A 16,315-nucleotide genomic window follows, 5' to 3' on the forward strand; every position below is an offset into this window, starting at 1 on the left:
TAACAACCCATTAACTGACAAGACTTAACTGCTACTTAGACATTTAAAAGATGCAGAGCAGTCTGTCAAGAGAAAGCAGAGTAGTGAGAACCTCTGCTATTTATGCCTCTAAATCAACCTCCATAACTGAATGATCAAAAAACCCCCTACATTCCTTGTGTTATCATCACTCACCTTCAAAGGCACTTCATAAAACACTACAAGAGAGGCAGCCTGTCATGAGTAGAAATTCTTTCTGAAAATACCAGCATGCAAATCACAGAATGCACTTTGCTTCCTATTTCTGTAGTGCCTGTCATCAGAAAATAGAGCATCAGCTCTGCTTGCTCCTGCACCCTCCCCAAGAAGACTCCACGATGCAGAGAAGCTGCCCCAGCCCCAGTTCAGGGTCTGGGCAGCACAGGGAGAGCTCAGATGAAGAATTCCATGGCAGAACAAGCACCAGGTCCAAGTGAGGGCCTGTCAAACTCACAGAAATCAATGGCAATCCTTTCATTCCCTCCTGTGGGCCAGAAGTGAACACAAGAGCCAGTCTTTAACTACAACTGAAGCAAGCTTATCCTTGCTACTATGAGCACTAAAATTTCTGTTTTGACTTCACAGCAATAATATGGTCCTTGGAGTGCGTCTCTCTGTTTATATTTAAAGGGTTTTTCTCCTTAATCTGTTCTCAGCTTGTCTTGGGTGCTTGCCATGCCTTTATGAAATTTTAATTCCAACCCCAAATTAATTCACTCCAAACTTTGTTTTCATTAATTTTGACATGAAACCTTTCTCATCCCCAACAGCTTTTTACCATACAAAGTCAAGAATGAGAGTGGTACCCCCACCCAAGAAAAAGCCCATTAGCAGAAATCCATGATCTGCCAGATTCTGCCCAGCTTCAAAACCTTTACCAGATGAACTCCTTTATTATTTTCCCAGAAGCAAATCCCTGTGTTGTCTGAAAGTGAGTTCATGTAAAATCACATGGAACTGGAACAGTTCAGGGCACGAATGAGGGGGACAGAAGCCAAGGGGCCCTGAAGGGACAGAATCCTGAAAACAGATTGTGTCCTGTACTCTGCGTGGGCCTCCAAACACTGAACACATCTGACAAGTGCTGGCTGGGAGAGCCATGGATTTGAGAAAATGATGTAGTCAGTCTGCCTAACTAAAAAAAAAATGCTCTGGTAAGTGCAGGAATAGCTCTACTAGCTTAACCTCCCACTTGCCTCTACTGTTTTGACCTAGCAAAATACAGACTCTTCTGAAAAACTCCTTCTAGGATAGACTGACACACTACCATCAGTATCAGGGCAACTGTTGCAATTCACAGAGATATAGAGAAATATGCACATTAAGCAGCTATCAAATCTTACTGCTGCAGACCATTTTCCTTTCTTGTTTCCTTTTTTGCCTCCAGTTTCAGTAGGCTGCCAAGCTCAAAAATCTCTGGTGATGAAGGATCTTCTGTCAAGTGACTTACAGGGCTCCAATCTCTGTCCTTCAAATCCCTTCAAATCCCTTCTAACAGTGACAGTAGCAACAGATCCCAGCTCAATAAATCAGAAGTGCATTATCCAGTTCTCTTCAACATGCAGATAAATTTATTGCTACATTCCAATGCCATGTGTTCCACCGAGTGTTGAAATTCATTAATGATATTTCATAAAGATGACATCAAAAAGCATCTGCCAATACTTGGGAACACCTCAGACTAATTGTTTCATTGCAGATCCAGTTATTTAGCACTGCCTCAATAATGCTGATAATCTAACACATAATTGCTTCCAACAAATTAAATGAAAAAAATGATCCAACGTGAAGCACTAACTTAAATTAAGGCAAAAAAATACTGTTGTGAAAATACTAAAGGACTCCCACAACATCCAAAAAAAGGCAAGACAAAGAAGCTACCGGCATGCCACAAATTCAAGTGTATATTAGGAAGAAATTGTTCCCTTTGAGGGTGGTGAGAGGTGCCCAGAGAAGCTGTGGCTGCCCCATCCCTGAAGTGTCCAAGGCCAGGTTGGACAGGGCTTGGAGCAACCTGGTCTAGTGGAAGGTGTCCCTGCCCATAGCAGAAGGTTGGAACTAGATGATTTTTGAGTTTCTTTCAAACCCAAATCATTCTGTGATGTCTGCTGGGTCAACATATAAACAAGTCTAACTACGGTAAGCAGCAAAAGAGTTTTTAAAACAAACTGATGCCAGCCTGAAACATTTCAAGGGAACAAAGACAACAAGAAAAGGTAAGAAACCAGCCCTGGGGGACAAATCAATGAGAATCTGCAAAGTGAATGAACAGAAGTACCCTGTGTAAATCCAGTTCCAATAGTGTCACTCGGGCTGTAGCCATTGACAGGTGCCCTACTACTCAGGTCTATCATCTGGTGCAGGCGCAGCTTTCGGCAGTAGATAGAGGCAGCCTCGGGCTCCAGGGCAATGATCAACTGCTCGGGGTTTTCAGGAGATGCCATTCCTGCCTGTGAGAGAGAAGGGGTCAGAGAAGAGGGGTGGGGAACCCTGCAGCCCAGCAGCCCCTCTCAGCACAAGGCTGTCCCCAGCCCGTGGGCTCCGCTGGCTCGCCCCGCAGAGCTCGTCCCAGCAAGGAGCTGCTGCCAGGGGGGAAGGCAGGTCTGCATCTGGGAATTGTCCTGCCCACACTGCACAGCACAACTCCACAGGCTGTAACAGGGAGGATTGCATGCACTTACCATGCTAAGTGTCTAACCGAGCACTTGTGTACGTGACAGGTGGAGAAACGAAGGAAATTGGTTTGAAACCAGTAACAATTGGCCTAAAACCTGAACTCAATTCTAATTCACCTGTGAATCTGCCAGCTAACAGGGGCCCCAGCCTCCTTTCAGCCTCCTTTTGCCTCCCCTTGCCACAACAATATTTTAACTATGTCTTTATGTTCCAGATATTCACAGTCCTTGCCAAAATGAGGCTCCTGCACTGTTTAACTGTATAGGAATATACAATACACATTGCCAGTAATGCATCTTCTGTCTTACAACCAACATTTTCTATTTCAAAACCCATTACTTTAAAGTACATTTGCTTTTATAACATCTTCAAAATGCTCAGTATATTCAAGGAGACAAAATACAACAGGGCAGGTTCCCTAAAATGTAATGACAACAAGCCTAAAAATAATACCACATTATAAAATCAGTGTTTGCCATTCTATTTTCTTACTGGATTTTCAGCCTTCAGACACAGGTATTTTCAAAAAGTCAGAAGTTCTTAGTAAGTACATCACTCTCAGAACTGGGCTTGAAGAAAAATATTCAAAGAACAATTCACAAAACTCAGTTTTAATTTCCTTTTCCCAGTACTTCTATCTACAAAATAAGACAACTTTCAACTCTTTCTGCCAACTTTTGGGTTACTTGCTATTACTTTTCAGTTAAGTGCCTGAGCACTAAAGCTTGATAGCAAACAAATGAAACAAAATTAACATTTTTATGCTTCCACAGTCAGTCTTCCAGCCTTCGACTCATACACACACGCACAGTGGTGCCTCTAGAGCATCCCCAAAAGAAGGACTGGAAAGGACATGGGAAGTCTGCAGAGGATTTTGGCCTCTTTCATACAGCTACATTGTGGGCTGAGGGAATTGCTGCCTCATTGACAACTGCAATCAGAAACTCAAAATAAAGTTGTTTACTTTACTTTAAAAAGTAGTACCAGGATAAGACTTGAGACACAAAACTGTCTTTCATATTTACTGACTCACTTTACCCTCTCCATCCTAATAACTAACATAAACAGATTCTGAAAGAAAGCATCTTCCTCACTGTTGGTAACAAAAAAAAAAAAAAAAAGGCAAAACACAACAGTAAGTTCTAAAATGACTTAAGAGTTAAACTCTTAAATCATGGTTGCTCATTATTTTACAAGCCCACCATGACTGGGATTATGGGCACTTTACAGCCCTTATTGCTGTTGGGCAAACTTCTCTGCTTCAGTTACATCCACTGGACTAAACAGCATGATCCAAAATTAGCAGAACTGTGTGGGAAGGAAAATTTTGAACAAATACTACAAAATTTCAAACTTTGTCAGCTCTGTGGCAACACATATCGAAAAAATATTGTATTGAAAAGAACGTTTGCAACCAAACTTCCAAACTTTGGAAAAGAGATTTACATCAGCCAGAGTAACCCTAAAATGTATAAAAAGAGCATCAATTAAGCACAGACTCTCCTGCCATCACCTCTCTTGTATGTGAGCATGCTGGCAGAAGCAGCCCTGGAGCTGCACTGGGGATGAGGATGTGCCTCAGGACAAACCCAGTCCCTCCTGTGACCCATCTGGATGGAGCAGGCACAGGCAGGGCTGCTTTCATGCCAGCTCACTTCAACATCACTTATCTCCAGCTGAGCTTTTCCACACAGGAAGTTTTGGTTTGCTGCACTGGAAAGAGCAACATTCCAGATATGAATCAATATCTGGTCCCTGACAAACAGATTTGTCTGATCTACTTAAGAATTCCACAAATGTATGGATGTCTGCACACAAACTGTCTTTGCCTTTGGAGAGTTTTGCAAAAAGCCTAATCTGGATCTTGCTGCAGTTCTAAGGGCAGCACTTCCTACTCCATCCAATAAGGGCTTGGAGAACAAATAGCTCCTGACTACCCTGCTTCAGTTTTTACTTGTATTAAATCCATTATCATGTTGTGTGAGAGCTCTGAATCTGAGCAGCAAGTGGGGCTTTTTCACTATCTAGCAATGTAGATGAACTCAAGTATCCTCAGTCTACTCCTTGTACGGGGCATGGGTCAGCAGCACAGACAATTCTTAGTCTGAGGCTAACCTACACACTAAAGACAAAATTGTATTTTAGAGAAAATATATTTTTTGCTAAGGCTATTAAAATGCAAATCTAAAGCATTTGCAGAGGTGACAGGAACTGAGTTGCACACACATGGAATGCACTGGTACTTCCTAACTGGAGGTGGTGGTGGGGAGAAGATTGTATTAATTGCCAAATCATCTGTTCTAGGGGGGATTTTAGTACAATCTCCCAAGGCTGGTCCTGCTAAAAGCAAACAGTAAACCATTAACAATAACATTTGCTTCCTCCCCTCCTCCAGCAGCAGCCTGTACCATGAACTTTTCACACTGCAGTCAGGAGAGGCAGGCAGTGACCTGCAGCGGATGGACTCGATCTGTGCTCTCAGACCCTCCGTGCACAGCAGATGCTATTCTTCCTCCTTTTTCTCCCTAGCTATGATTTTAACATACCCAAAATACCTCCTGAGGAAAACATGCAACAGAAATGACAGTTTTTAACAGTTCAAAGCACAGCTGATCCTAACAGAACCTCATGAAGAAAATGCTGAGGTTTTTAGTTTAAAAGCTTTTCTTGAAGAGTTTGAAGGGGCAGTTACAATGAAGAATGTGTTGCTTCACATCATAAAAAGACCATACAGAGAATCTTTTACAGTGAAAGGTACAAGGTATCCAACACATATTTTATATGTAGACACACATATATGTACATATATACACACATTTTACACATAAAAATATATAGATATGTGTATGTAGCAATCAATAGTTCATACCTCGTGTATACAGTATTTCCATTTAAACCATGAAAGAAAACACATTACATATATATCTATACATCTATACACAGCACAGAGAAAATGGGAGAGGGGGAGATGATAAAGAAACATGAGCACATAAATACTGCTGGGGAGGAATGGAGCAATGAGGTTGTTTTAGTACAAGCTCCAAGAGGAAGACTTAGGCAGTGCATCTGTCCCATCATTACGGCCAAGGGACAGATGGGACAAAAATATTGAGCATGCAGAGAAAGAGGAGGGGAAACAGCAGGCAGCCAACATGAAGAAACAGTGATGCATTTGTTAAAATTATTAATTGCAGGCATTTGGGAATTTGCTGTATTTTTCACTTTCTGCTTTCTGTCTGCCTCACTCCATGTTCTCCCCCACCACTGCCCAAGCACTACTGTAATAAACACCAGGGATTCACACATCAACAGGCCTGAGCAGGGCAGATCTAAACAATGTCTCAATATTCAACATTCTAGAGATCATCCAGGCAGTGGGACAGACACACCAACTTGCTTTTGCCCAGGGCAGCTTATGGCAGAGTTTAGAACAGAGCAGTGTCTTGACTCCAGCCTGCTAAGGAGATTTTCCTGCTCCCATGACACTCACTAGCAGTCATCACTTATGGAACATGAAGGCAGCAGACAGCAGCTTCCCCAAGAACACAAAAGCTGAAAACTCATCATGGGATTACAAAAATTATTTGAGCACAAAAAAATTCTTAAATCAATTTTCAGGATATAGCTGCATTTATAGACCTAGTAGAAGTAAAGAATGCTATGAAAAGAACTGCTCTAAAATTCAACTTTGCTCATATGCCTGAGAACTAGGATTTTGGTTTTTGACAAGAGAACTCCCAGACCTCACTCCCTCCAGTAGCACAGGTCTGTGTGCTGGTGCCAGTGCACTGCTGTTCATTGACAGCAAACTTCAAACCACTTCACAGTCTCATGTACTGCAGCATATATAATTTCACCATCCAGATGCAGGTGAATTCTCACCCTGGCCACCAGGTCTGTTTTTATAGCCGGAGAGGTGTCACCAGGAGAGAGCCACAGCCGACCACAACACATTCCTGAGTCCCTGAACAGCATCAGCTGCCAACTGTTAGAGTAATTCACCACTAGCAAATACTGAGGTCTGGACTGCAGCTCACTACAGCAGTCTGAGCATTTCAGAAAACTCACTCCACATGCAGAATCACCATTGATACAGATTAAAAGATGCTGCTCTTAAAACCCAGTCTCACATGCCACAACACACAGAAAAAAAAAATCAATGCTCTTTCGTTTCTTTTTAATATTGTAACATATGACATTAAAAACAGCATTATAATAGAATATTCCATGTAGTCAGTCTTTTTAAGGTAGGCCTAGATGAAAATGTCCCATCCCTGAATGCTGCTGTAATTAGAAGCATCAGCATTTAGCTGCAGTTTTCCACAGCCAGATAGAACACCAGTCTGTTCTTTATTTATTACACCACAGTGACCTCAAAAGAAGTACAGTGTTAGGAAATACACCATGATTGACAAGGTACCTGTTTCCTATTCCTATCCTTGCAAATTACTGAAAGCAACAGGTAAAGTTTCTTCTTTTTTTGGTTTTTCAGAAAGATACACCAGATATATTTTTAATGGGGAAAAAAAATCACCTGAACACTGATTTGTAACACAAGGAACATGCCTTACATGGAGTGCACCTGTCCTTTTGAGTTATAAAACTTATTAAAAGAACTGATTGGATGAATCCTACTTTTTTCCTGCCTTGATATATTTTGTAGTCATTTAAGACCTGATTCACTACTGCATTCACAATAAAGCATTTCCAGATACAAAAATGTAGCATAAATAAAAGAAACAGACAAACATGTAAAAGGAAAAATAAAAAGAGCCAGCCTCATTACACAGTTGGAAATTAGGTGCCTTGTGAAACTTCCACTGTTTAAACTAATCAGTTCATTGTGCTAAGGGCTTCATGATAACACCATCCACTTAGGGAAGTGAGCTCCTCTAATCCTCCTCCTTTTTCACTAGCTAGCACTTTCTCCAGTCCTATGGCATCAGACTGGGATGTCACAAACAAACCACTGAGATCTAATTACGGAGGCAGAGCCTGCCAGGGAAGATGAGCAACATGGGAAAAGACTCCCAGCAGTATCCCAAAGAGGCACTGGAGGGGAAGCAGGGCTGGCAGGGAATGGGACGAGTGGGTACCACAAAGCTGCAGGAAAAGCGTAGTGAATGCACTTTCACTGGATCCTCAGCCTGGAGAAGGTTTAAAAAAAAATGTTTTAAACTCACTACACCATCACATAGCCTGATGCTTTGCCCTTAGACTTCAGAGGGATGAGGAGTGCTGCAGTACAGGAAATATCGTGGGTAAATAGAATAGACTGGGGTCAAGACAGCCCAGTTAGCTCTGCCCACTTATCTCTTCAAAGACAGATTCTTAAAATTGCTCAACAACCACAAAATAAACAGGATTTTCAAAGATTCCTCTTGGTGACCACAGCAAAGAGGCTGGGTTTGCCAAAGGCAGGAGGAAGAGCTGCAGGGTGCTTCCCTCCTTTCAAAATGATATACTCTGGATAGAAGAGCCCAGAGGAAAACTGAGTATTGACTTTTTAAAAAAAAATCCACTCAACACAATGTTTGGGTGGCAGGTGATCCTGCAAAGATCTGACATCTACAATGTCAGAGGCACTTTTTGCTTCACAGAAACAAGAGATTTTGCTTTCTCTTCACATTCACTACACATACGTGCATATACCTAACAGATACACATGCATGCATACATTTCCACACTATTACTCCTGGCTGAACTAAAATCAGGCTTGTGGCACAGGCTGTCCTTCGTCCCAGTTTGATCAGGTGTCACTGATACTTTGCATTTCACAAGTGAGAACATTGTGGATAATTATCACAGCTGCAGAATTCTTTCAGTGTCAGCTTCCCCATCTGTACAGCTCAGGGACAGGACAAAGATACTCATCCCTCTGTGAGAAAACTGCTTGAGAAAGCATAAAGGCCATCTCAGTCTATGGTAAAATAACAGTAACTTCATTTTGCAGGCAAGGGGAATCCAAGCTATGGAGGATGAAAAAGCCACTAATGGAGGGGCACAAACTGGAAGCTAAGAGACCCCTGTAATAGTTTTTATTTACTCAATCCACACAAATATAAGTGATGAAATAACATGAAAGGCATAAAAGGATGAAATCCAAAGCAAAAATCAGCCTTTAAACCTTCCTTGGGATTTTGAGTTTGTCCTGAGAGGGCTCTTTTGGGGCCTCAGACACTTTCCCTTCTGCCATGAGGAAGTAGATACTGTCACCATATATTTATACACTATTTGCCTGCTTCTAAAATCCAGGGTGTAGGCTTGGCAGTGCATTCTGAATTCCCAGGGCTTGCCCACACCAGAAGCCTGTATAAAGGAACTTAACCCACAGAAAATTCACAACCTTCCTACAGCTTCCACCTGGGCCAAACCCAGTGCTGCTCCCACTTCAAGCAGGGAACTCACAAGCTGTGAGCTCCTGTGAAGGGTTTTTGGGTGGGATCCTCCCATCTGCAGCCAAGTAGGATAGATGGTAATAAGGTATCTCACACTGGCACCTGTACAGCTGGTTTGGTGACCATCACTAGACAACAAAGAAATTAATTCCAATTAATAGTTACACTACTCCCCCTTTATAGTTGTGCATGACCATGTATGCTGAAGGACCAAGAGGTTTAGGTTAGCATTTTATTTACAGTTAAAATTAGTTTTAAGGTGAAAGAAACTCTTGTAGGCCAAGGAGCAGTTGAACAGCTGCCTGCAGCTCTCTGAAGGGCAGGTCCAAAGCAGAACACAAATTTTCTCATTCTTGCCAGGAGATATAAAGACTGACAAAAGCCACACACTGCAGCTGCTGGGGTCCAAACTGGGTGCTAAAACCCCTTTTTACTAAGATGGTGATGCAGCACATGAACAGCTGCTCAGAAAGGCATCTCTGTCCTTGGAGAGCTTTAAAACTTGACTCAATAAAGCCACTGCTGACCCAGTGTATCAATAACCCTGCTTCACCTGGAAGGTCAGGCTGGATGATCTCCAACCAACACTCCCACCTTAATGCCTCCAAGACTAAAATGCTGCAGGTATCCTACACTGAGAAAGGCCAGAACTGCAGGAAGGAATCCTTCCCAAAGGCTAAGGACCCACACTCTTTTTCTCTCCTTGTCTTTGTGACTCTTGTGTCAAATCCTTGCGTGTATCAGTGAGAGGGAGCCCATGGTGTCTGACAGGCTGACAGCAGGACCAGACCCACTGCTGCAGTTATTCAGGTCCTCACAGGTTTCTGTATGGATTGTAATTAGAACTTTTGTTTAAGTGTCTTGGAATCAAAACAAAACATTTGTCACAGCATGGTTTTTTGTTTAATTTTTAAAGCTAAAAATATAGCACAAATAGAGCACAACAGCCTCAAGCAATCCTGTAATCCTAAACATCAGCCATGAGCCACACGAAAAAGTGATGCAACATTTGCAATTGGTTCAATGCATCAGGGGTGCACAGGTTGAATTTACAACACTAACACAATCTGCACTCAAAAAAAAATTATCTGCCTTAGTCCAGTGTCTTGTCAGAGAAGGAAATTCAGCTCCTAATTCATTAACTCATTTGTTGTAGAGGTAAAAATGGTCTTTATGCTTAAGAACACGATGATTCAAATAGCAGACATGGACTCAAAACGCAGCTTTTGCATTCAGCTCTGCCACAAGCTCCCTATTTAACATTTTGTAAATCACTGAGAACAAATTTTGTGAAACAAGCCACTAATGAAAAAGCATCAACTTCTGATTACCCAAATCAATACCAAGTTTTTCAGTGGAGCTGTTGCTGAAGTTTGCTGGAATGAGGTGTGCTCAGGCTCTGAATAATCACCCTGGCTGTCTGTGCATGCACATACCTGATCAAGTTACTTTGCAAGTCACTTTGGGCCAAAGCAGAATCCATTTGATTTTTCATCTGTCAGCTAACCTGTCAGTAAAGCTATTCCTGTGGTAAGAAACAACATGGAACATTTCTCCCTCCTAATGGCTGCCTAGAAACTATGGCATTATCTCATTGTGAAAAGCAAGAAAACAAATGGGGCACCTGGAAGCATAATGAAGTGTGACTTTTATTTTCAGGACACTTAAAATAATGAATGTGTGGAGCTGCACTGGCTGCAGCCAGAACTGCTGCATTTGTGTGGCCACTGATTAGATGAACCAGTTTGTTACAGAGAGCTAGGCTGTCTGATTGAGATAAATGCCTTTGCTAAGCACAGCCAGGCTGCCTCAATTTATTTTTCTAGTGTTGCTATTACCCAGCTAAGAGTACAAATTGCTTTACCTGAACATTTCTATACTTCCTATTTTATACATTGCTTTTATTATCTATTCTTTTATTTTCAACCTGAGCTTGGAATTCTTTAGAACAGTAGAGACTGTTTGACTCTATTAATAAAATTTATTCTTATCGGGTCTTTTGCATTTTGTATTACAATTTCCCCTTTTCAATTTATAAAACATTTTTATTTTTCTTTTAAGAAGAAAGATGGAACATAAGGCCAGAAATACCTGAATTATGACCACTGGCTACCAATCATGAAGCAGCACTTTTGTTTACAATTAATGAAGAAGGTTCTGGAGTTTACATGTGCCTATTTGACAAAAATCTTTTATTAACTGCTGATAAGAAAGATAATTTCTTGCTACACACTAGCCAGGCAAAAGATTTCTGCCTCATGAGAGAGAAAAGGATTTCTTATATTTGTGAGACATGAAAGAATACCAGTAATTGCAGCAAACCTTACCCAGGACATTAGATCCAGTGTATCACATTTTGGTCTCAGAAGTAATCCCAGACACCATTTTCCAAGGAGAGGAATCTTGGATAATTTTTTAGGTGAGGAATAACCACAAGAGGCTGAAATCACCAACATTTTTCTTTGCACGTTTCGTTGTGCCCTCAAAAAGTTTCTCAGGTATTGAGACCACAAATCCAAATTAGCATTACTAAAGCTGAGTTACATATTGCTGAATGATACCAGGTAGAAGTTGTGTTTTTTGCCAAGTTGAATGGGACCACAGTGGCATTTGGTCCATATTTCTCCAGGGTGATGTTGCTGCAGTTCCTTCCCAAGGGACTCTTGTCACAGATCACATTTGGGCAGTAACTCAAAGCTTAGCTCCAAGTGGCATTACCAAGAATTTTTTGCTGCATTACATTATATCCCCCAAGGTGCAGGAGAATGTTACTTGCAAGTTTGATGAGTAGTGTGCATTAGAAAAATGAAGCCATTAAATTCTCATAAGCTTTTCAATTTTTAATGTTATAAAACTCTAGAAATGCTTTTTGTACCCAGGGCATGCACCAGTTACCACAACAGCAAAGCCTGACTCTTCCTATTCAAGTCTCTTCCTAATGTCTCAGGCTCTCTCCTTCCCTTTATTTAGAACCATCCTCATTGTGGGTCCTCATGGCTCAGGCTGATTTTGCTAAAAAGACACAAGGACCTGCACTGAGAAAAATACCAGTTTGCTATTTTCTGTAGGATGCATCTTGTTCTGTACCTTGGGCTTTCTCATTTTGCCTTAAATACTTTTCCCTACAGTTCCAATTTCAGCTCATATTTCTTTTCTTTGTAACTGAATATTGCTATCTAAGATGTCTTTTAGACCAATCTACTGACCTTTTCCATGAATTTATTATAATCAAACCCATTAGTTTCAAACCCTGTCCATGCTGAGTTACATTTGTGGGTTTCTATCACTCCCTAATGATTGTAGTTTAGAGCCTTTCAGACCATCATTTTCTTTTTGGGCTGGTAAATGCCACCTAGTACAGCATTTCTACCAGACAGAATGAAGATTCTATTTTTTTGGCTATTTCTGTTGCTTTCAGTCAATTTCTAAGAGCCTGAGAAATGTGTTTAAAAACTTTGTAAGAGACAGGCACAGCCTGACTCTTACAGAGAATGCTATGAAAACCACTTGTTTTACTTGCTTAGCAAAAGAAAAAACTCCAAATGCTCCAACTTGTGCCAAAAAAGTGGACAAATAGAAATTTACAGAACTGGACTAGCAGATGTCTCTGCCTTCATGGGAAGCACCCATTTTGTATACTGCAATCTACATCCCTCAGTTAGTTATCATTTCCTAATTAAGCCTAGCTCTAAGATGCAGAATTTTCCCCAACATCACTTGATAAAAAATTTAACCCTCATGATTAAAAAGATCTTAATATCAAAAAAATGAAATCAGAGACTCAACAGACCCCCACAAGCTACAAATAGTCATGATGGTTGATGTATTAACACACTTCTGTTCATCTGCCTCACTAACAAGTACTGTTTCAGAAAAATAACCATCTTCCCAGTGCTCCTTACACCTTCTTAGGCAGTTTATAGCAGAACCCTGACACACTGTCTCTACACAAATAAATTTTAGTTGCATGTATTTTATGTACAGAACAGACTTATGAGGGAATAAGAGTAGCTTCACAAATTTCAATCTGGTTAAGCCTCCCAAGCCACCTTTTAAAAATCAGATATACTTCATGTCATATTTTTATTAGCAAGGAATTTCTTGTGCTGTCACATTACTCTCTTGCCAAGTCTGTTTATTTTTCTCCGAAGGTTTCTCCAGAGTAAAGCAGTATTGATCAATGTAATGTCACTGACCCCAGAACACAATGTGTTAAATAATTCTCCTTGTGCACATGCCATGACAAAACTGATGTGAAAACAATAATAAATGTTCAGCATGAAAGCTGGTTAAATTAAGCCTCTGGAATTTTAGGCTCACATGTTTTAATCCTATAACCAAGACTGCCTCTTTTTGTTTATATGAGCTTGCCATGCAAATGATTTCATTTGCTATTTGTAATTGAAAAATAAATCTACTTCAGAGCTCTAGAACTCTATTTCAAAACTCAAGAGTTCATATTAAAAAGAAAAGAACCCTCAATATCTCAGACTTGAGCAACTGACTGATGTTTGAAAGCCCAGAGATTATTTTGGGCAAGCTTATGAAAATGCACCAGCCTTCCCTTTCTTCTGCCCTGCCCCCTAAGTGCATTTGTTATGCCATGTTTTACTTTCTTATCTCACAGCTTGTGCATTCACACATTCCTGTCACACTCCAAACTCTTCCTTAAGACTTCATTTCTATTAGCATGTTCAAGGAATTCCAGCCTGCAGATTCTGCCTGCACTTCCTGTGGCCAAAGAATGTGAAGCAGAACAACTGGGACACAGAAACAAGAAAAGTTGATGCTATTTATAGTGTCTTTTATTTTATTAGTGGGCAGAATGGCAAATATGACTATAAACCATGAAAGTCATTACTAAAGATGTAGTGAATTAGTGTGCAATGCACACTAATCCCAGCAGACATGGCTTGGGAAAGGAAACTTAAAGTTAAGTGAGTCCTACAAGAGTTGACACTCTGCTCTTGCCACAGAGCTCTCTCCAGTTCTGACCAAACCTCAACAAGCATCCCAGAGCCTCAGAGCCATTTCTGGACACACAGGAATGAAACATGAGGCACAGGAAAAAGCATCTGTGAACTGTCATTCAGGAATAAAGTAATTTTGATTCAGCAAAATAATTTATAAAGACATGCAACTCTCTACAACCTGCCAGACTGAGTCCCTCAGAAGGCCCCAGAGAGAACAAATACCTGCTTCAAGCTATAGAAATTGTTAAGGATACAAAAAGCACAAAAGATGGATACAGACAGGGCAGGCAGAGTAACAGCAAGAAGCCATGAGGAGCAGTTTTCTCATGTAAGTGGGTTAATCACAGTCAGGTTTTTGTAGGCATGAAAAAACCCAGCATCTTAAAAAGAGTTTCAGAAGAGGAAAATAAGTAAGCAATACAGATGTTCATGCACAGCTCATGTCTGAGATGACACAGATGGAGTCAAATGTGGGCTGATTCCCTGTCAAATGCAAGGCTACAAAACTCTTTTGGGGCAGTATTCTGAAGAGATACAAACCAGGCCAGACTACAGCTGCTGAAGCCAAGGAAATGATGTTGCAATAACCAAGATGCAAAATCACTGACAGCCTGGATGAAAGCTCAGCAGTGTGCAAAGACAGGAAAAGCTGTCATGCAGACAGAGTTAGCAGGATTTGATAGGCTGGATGGAAAGAGAGGAAGAGCTGTGAGCTCAAGGGAACAAGCAGATTACTCATTCAGTGAGGAAGCAGCACAGCAGCTGGAGGGGGCAATGCAGGAGCCCTTGGGCAGATGAGGAGTTCCAGGTTAGCAATGTTTTGTTTAAGGCAAAGCAGAGATGAGGGGACATCAGAGGTGCACTGAGATCCTAGGTTGGTCACAAGCTGATGGGTGTTGAACACAGAAGCAGATTTCCAACACTTTATTAATTCCATTAGCTTTGCCTAGACAACTACTTAACCATTCCAGAAAGGCTGGGCTTTACACTGTGAGCCAGTGACTGAAGCTGTTTTAGTACTTCACTTCTGTTGGGGCTACCTCATTTGACACAGATTGCTCAGCAGATTTCCACAGCTCATTAATATTTTCTGCAAGTTAACTCTCAGCTCAGACTGGTGGTTGTACTTCAGTGTGTCTCCTGTTACAAGGTTTCTACCACTGCCTTTTCACACTCTTCTCTACATGATGCCCCTCATTTTCAAGATGCTTCCACCTTCCAATAGCTAACAAGAGCTGCAACTTCTGATCCATCCATGAGGAACACTTGGATGCAGCAACAGGAATCTGGAAGACTGAATGGCAATTCAGAATTCTGTTTTCTGCATCTGTTTCTTCATCCCCAGTGCTTTGAAAAAATTCAGCCATCTGTCAAGTTAACATGAATTATTTCCCTAAACTCAAGCTTTCCTGCAGTGGATCACACACCCCGAGTTAAAAGCCTTGTCAGTCCTTGCTGTTTGACAAGCTTGCCCATAGAAGTACACAACCACAGACACAACCACAGACACAGACACTAATTAACAACATTCCATTGTGCCACAAATGAGAAATGCCAAGAGATCTACCTGCACCCTGCCCTGCTCCTTACACAGCTCCCACTTCACGAGCACACATGCACACAGACAGCAGGCAGACAACAATATACAGAGATAATGAATGGGTCTCTAGTGTTTCAGATTTACCTACAACCGTGTCCTTCCATCAGAACTTTAAGAGTGTTTTGCTTCTGGCACTAGCATTAGCAATCCCACAATACAGACTGTTAAGAAAAACGTTGCTCAACATTAGAGATAGTTAGAAACAGAGTTAGAAAAATCTGGGTGCTTCCCAGAAGCACTCTGCAAATTACTCATGAACTAGAAGATATTTTAGTAACTGTGCATTGCATAGCTGCTGCCAATGGGTTACACGAGTCTCTGACCAAAAATCAAAAAGAAAAAAAAAAACTAAAAAATGAATATCCTGATGAAAAGAAGAATGTGTACATCTCATATATTAGAGACACAAACTGAATTTGAAATAAAGGACATGCATATGGAAAGTGCAAATATCTGAGGGGCGGTTGGGGGGAAGATAAAACTCTCACTAGCAAAAATAACATTTGAATTTAATTTCATATCCAGACTATCTGGTTCACAGTCCTTTCATTCCTACTGTGGGAAAATGGGAACTGGGAAAAAAGTTCCACCAAGGAGACTCTTTTCTTTCCCTCCTCTTTTCTTTTTTTTTTTAAGCTTTAAAAGTCTGT

The 16,315-nt window shown here is 41.0% G+C and overlaps 1 protein-coding gene across 2 annotated transcripts in view; it reads right to left on the reverse strand.

Moving 5' to 3' along the window:
- HSPA12A (heat shock protein family A (Hsp70) member 12A) overlaps positions 1-16,315 on the reverse strand; it is a 52,194-nt gene that overhangs the window by 10,623 nt on the left and 25,256 nt on the right. For both annotated transcript variants that reach the window (XM_084210223.1, XM_084210222.1), the window contains exon 8: positions 2,297-2,468. In XM_084210223.1, coding sequence (XP_084066349.1) covers positions 2,297-2,468 — 172 coding nt within the window. The remainder of the gene's footprint in view (positions 1-2,296; positions 2,469-16,315) is intronic.

Source organism: Fringilla coelebs (genome assembly GCF_963513975.1).
Source record: "Fringilla coelebs genome assembly, chromosome: 8".
NCBI lineage: Eukaryota > Metazoa > Chordata > Aves > Passeriformes > Fringillidae > Fringilla > Fringilla coelebs.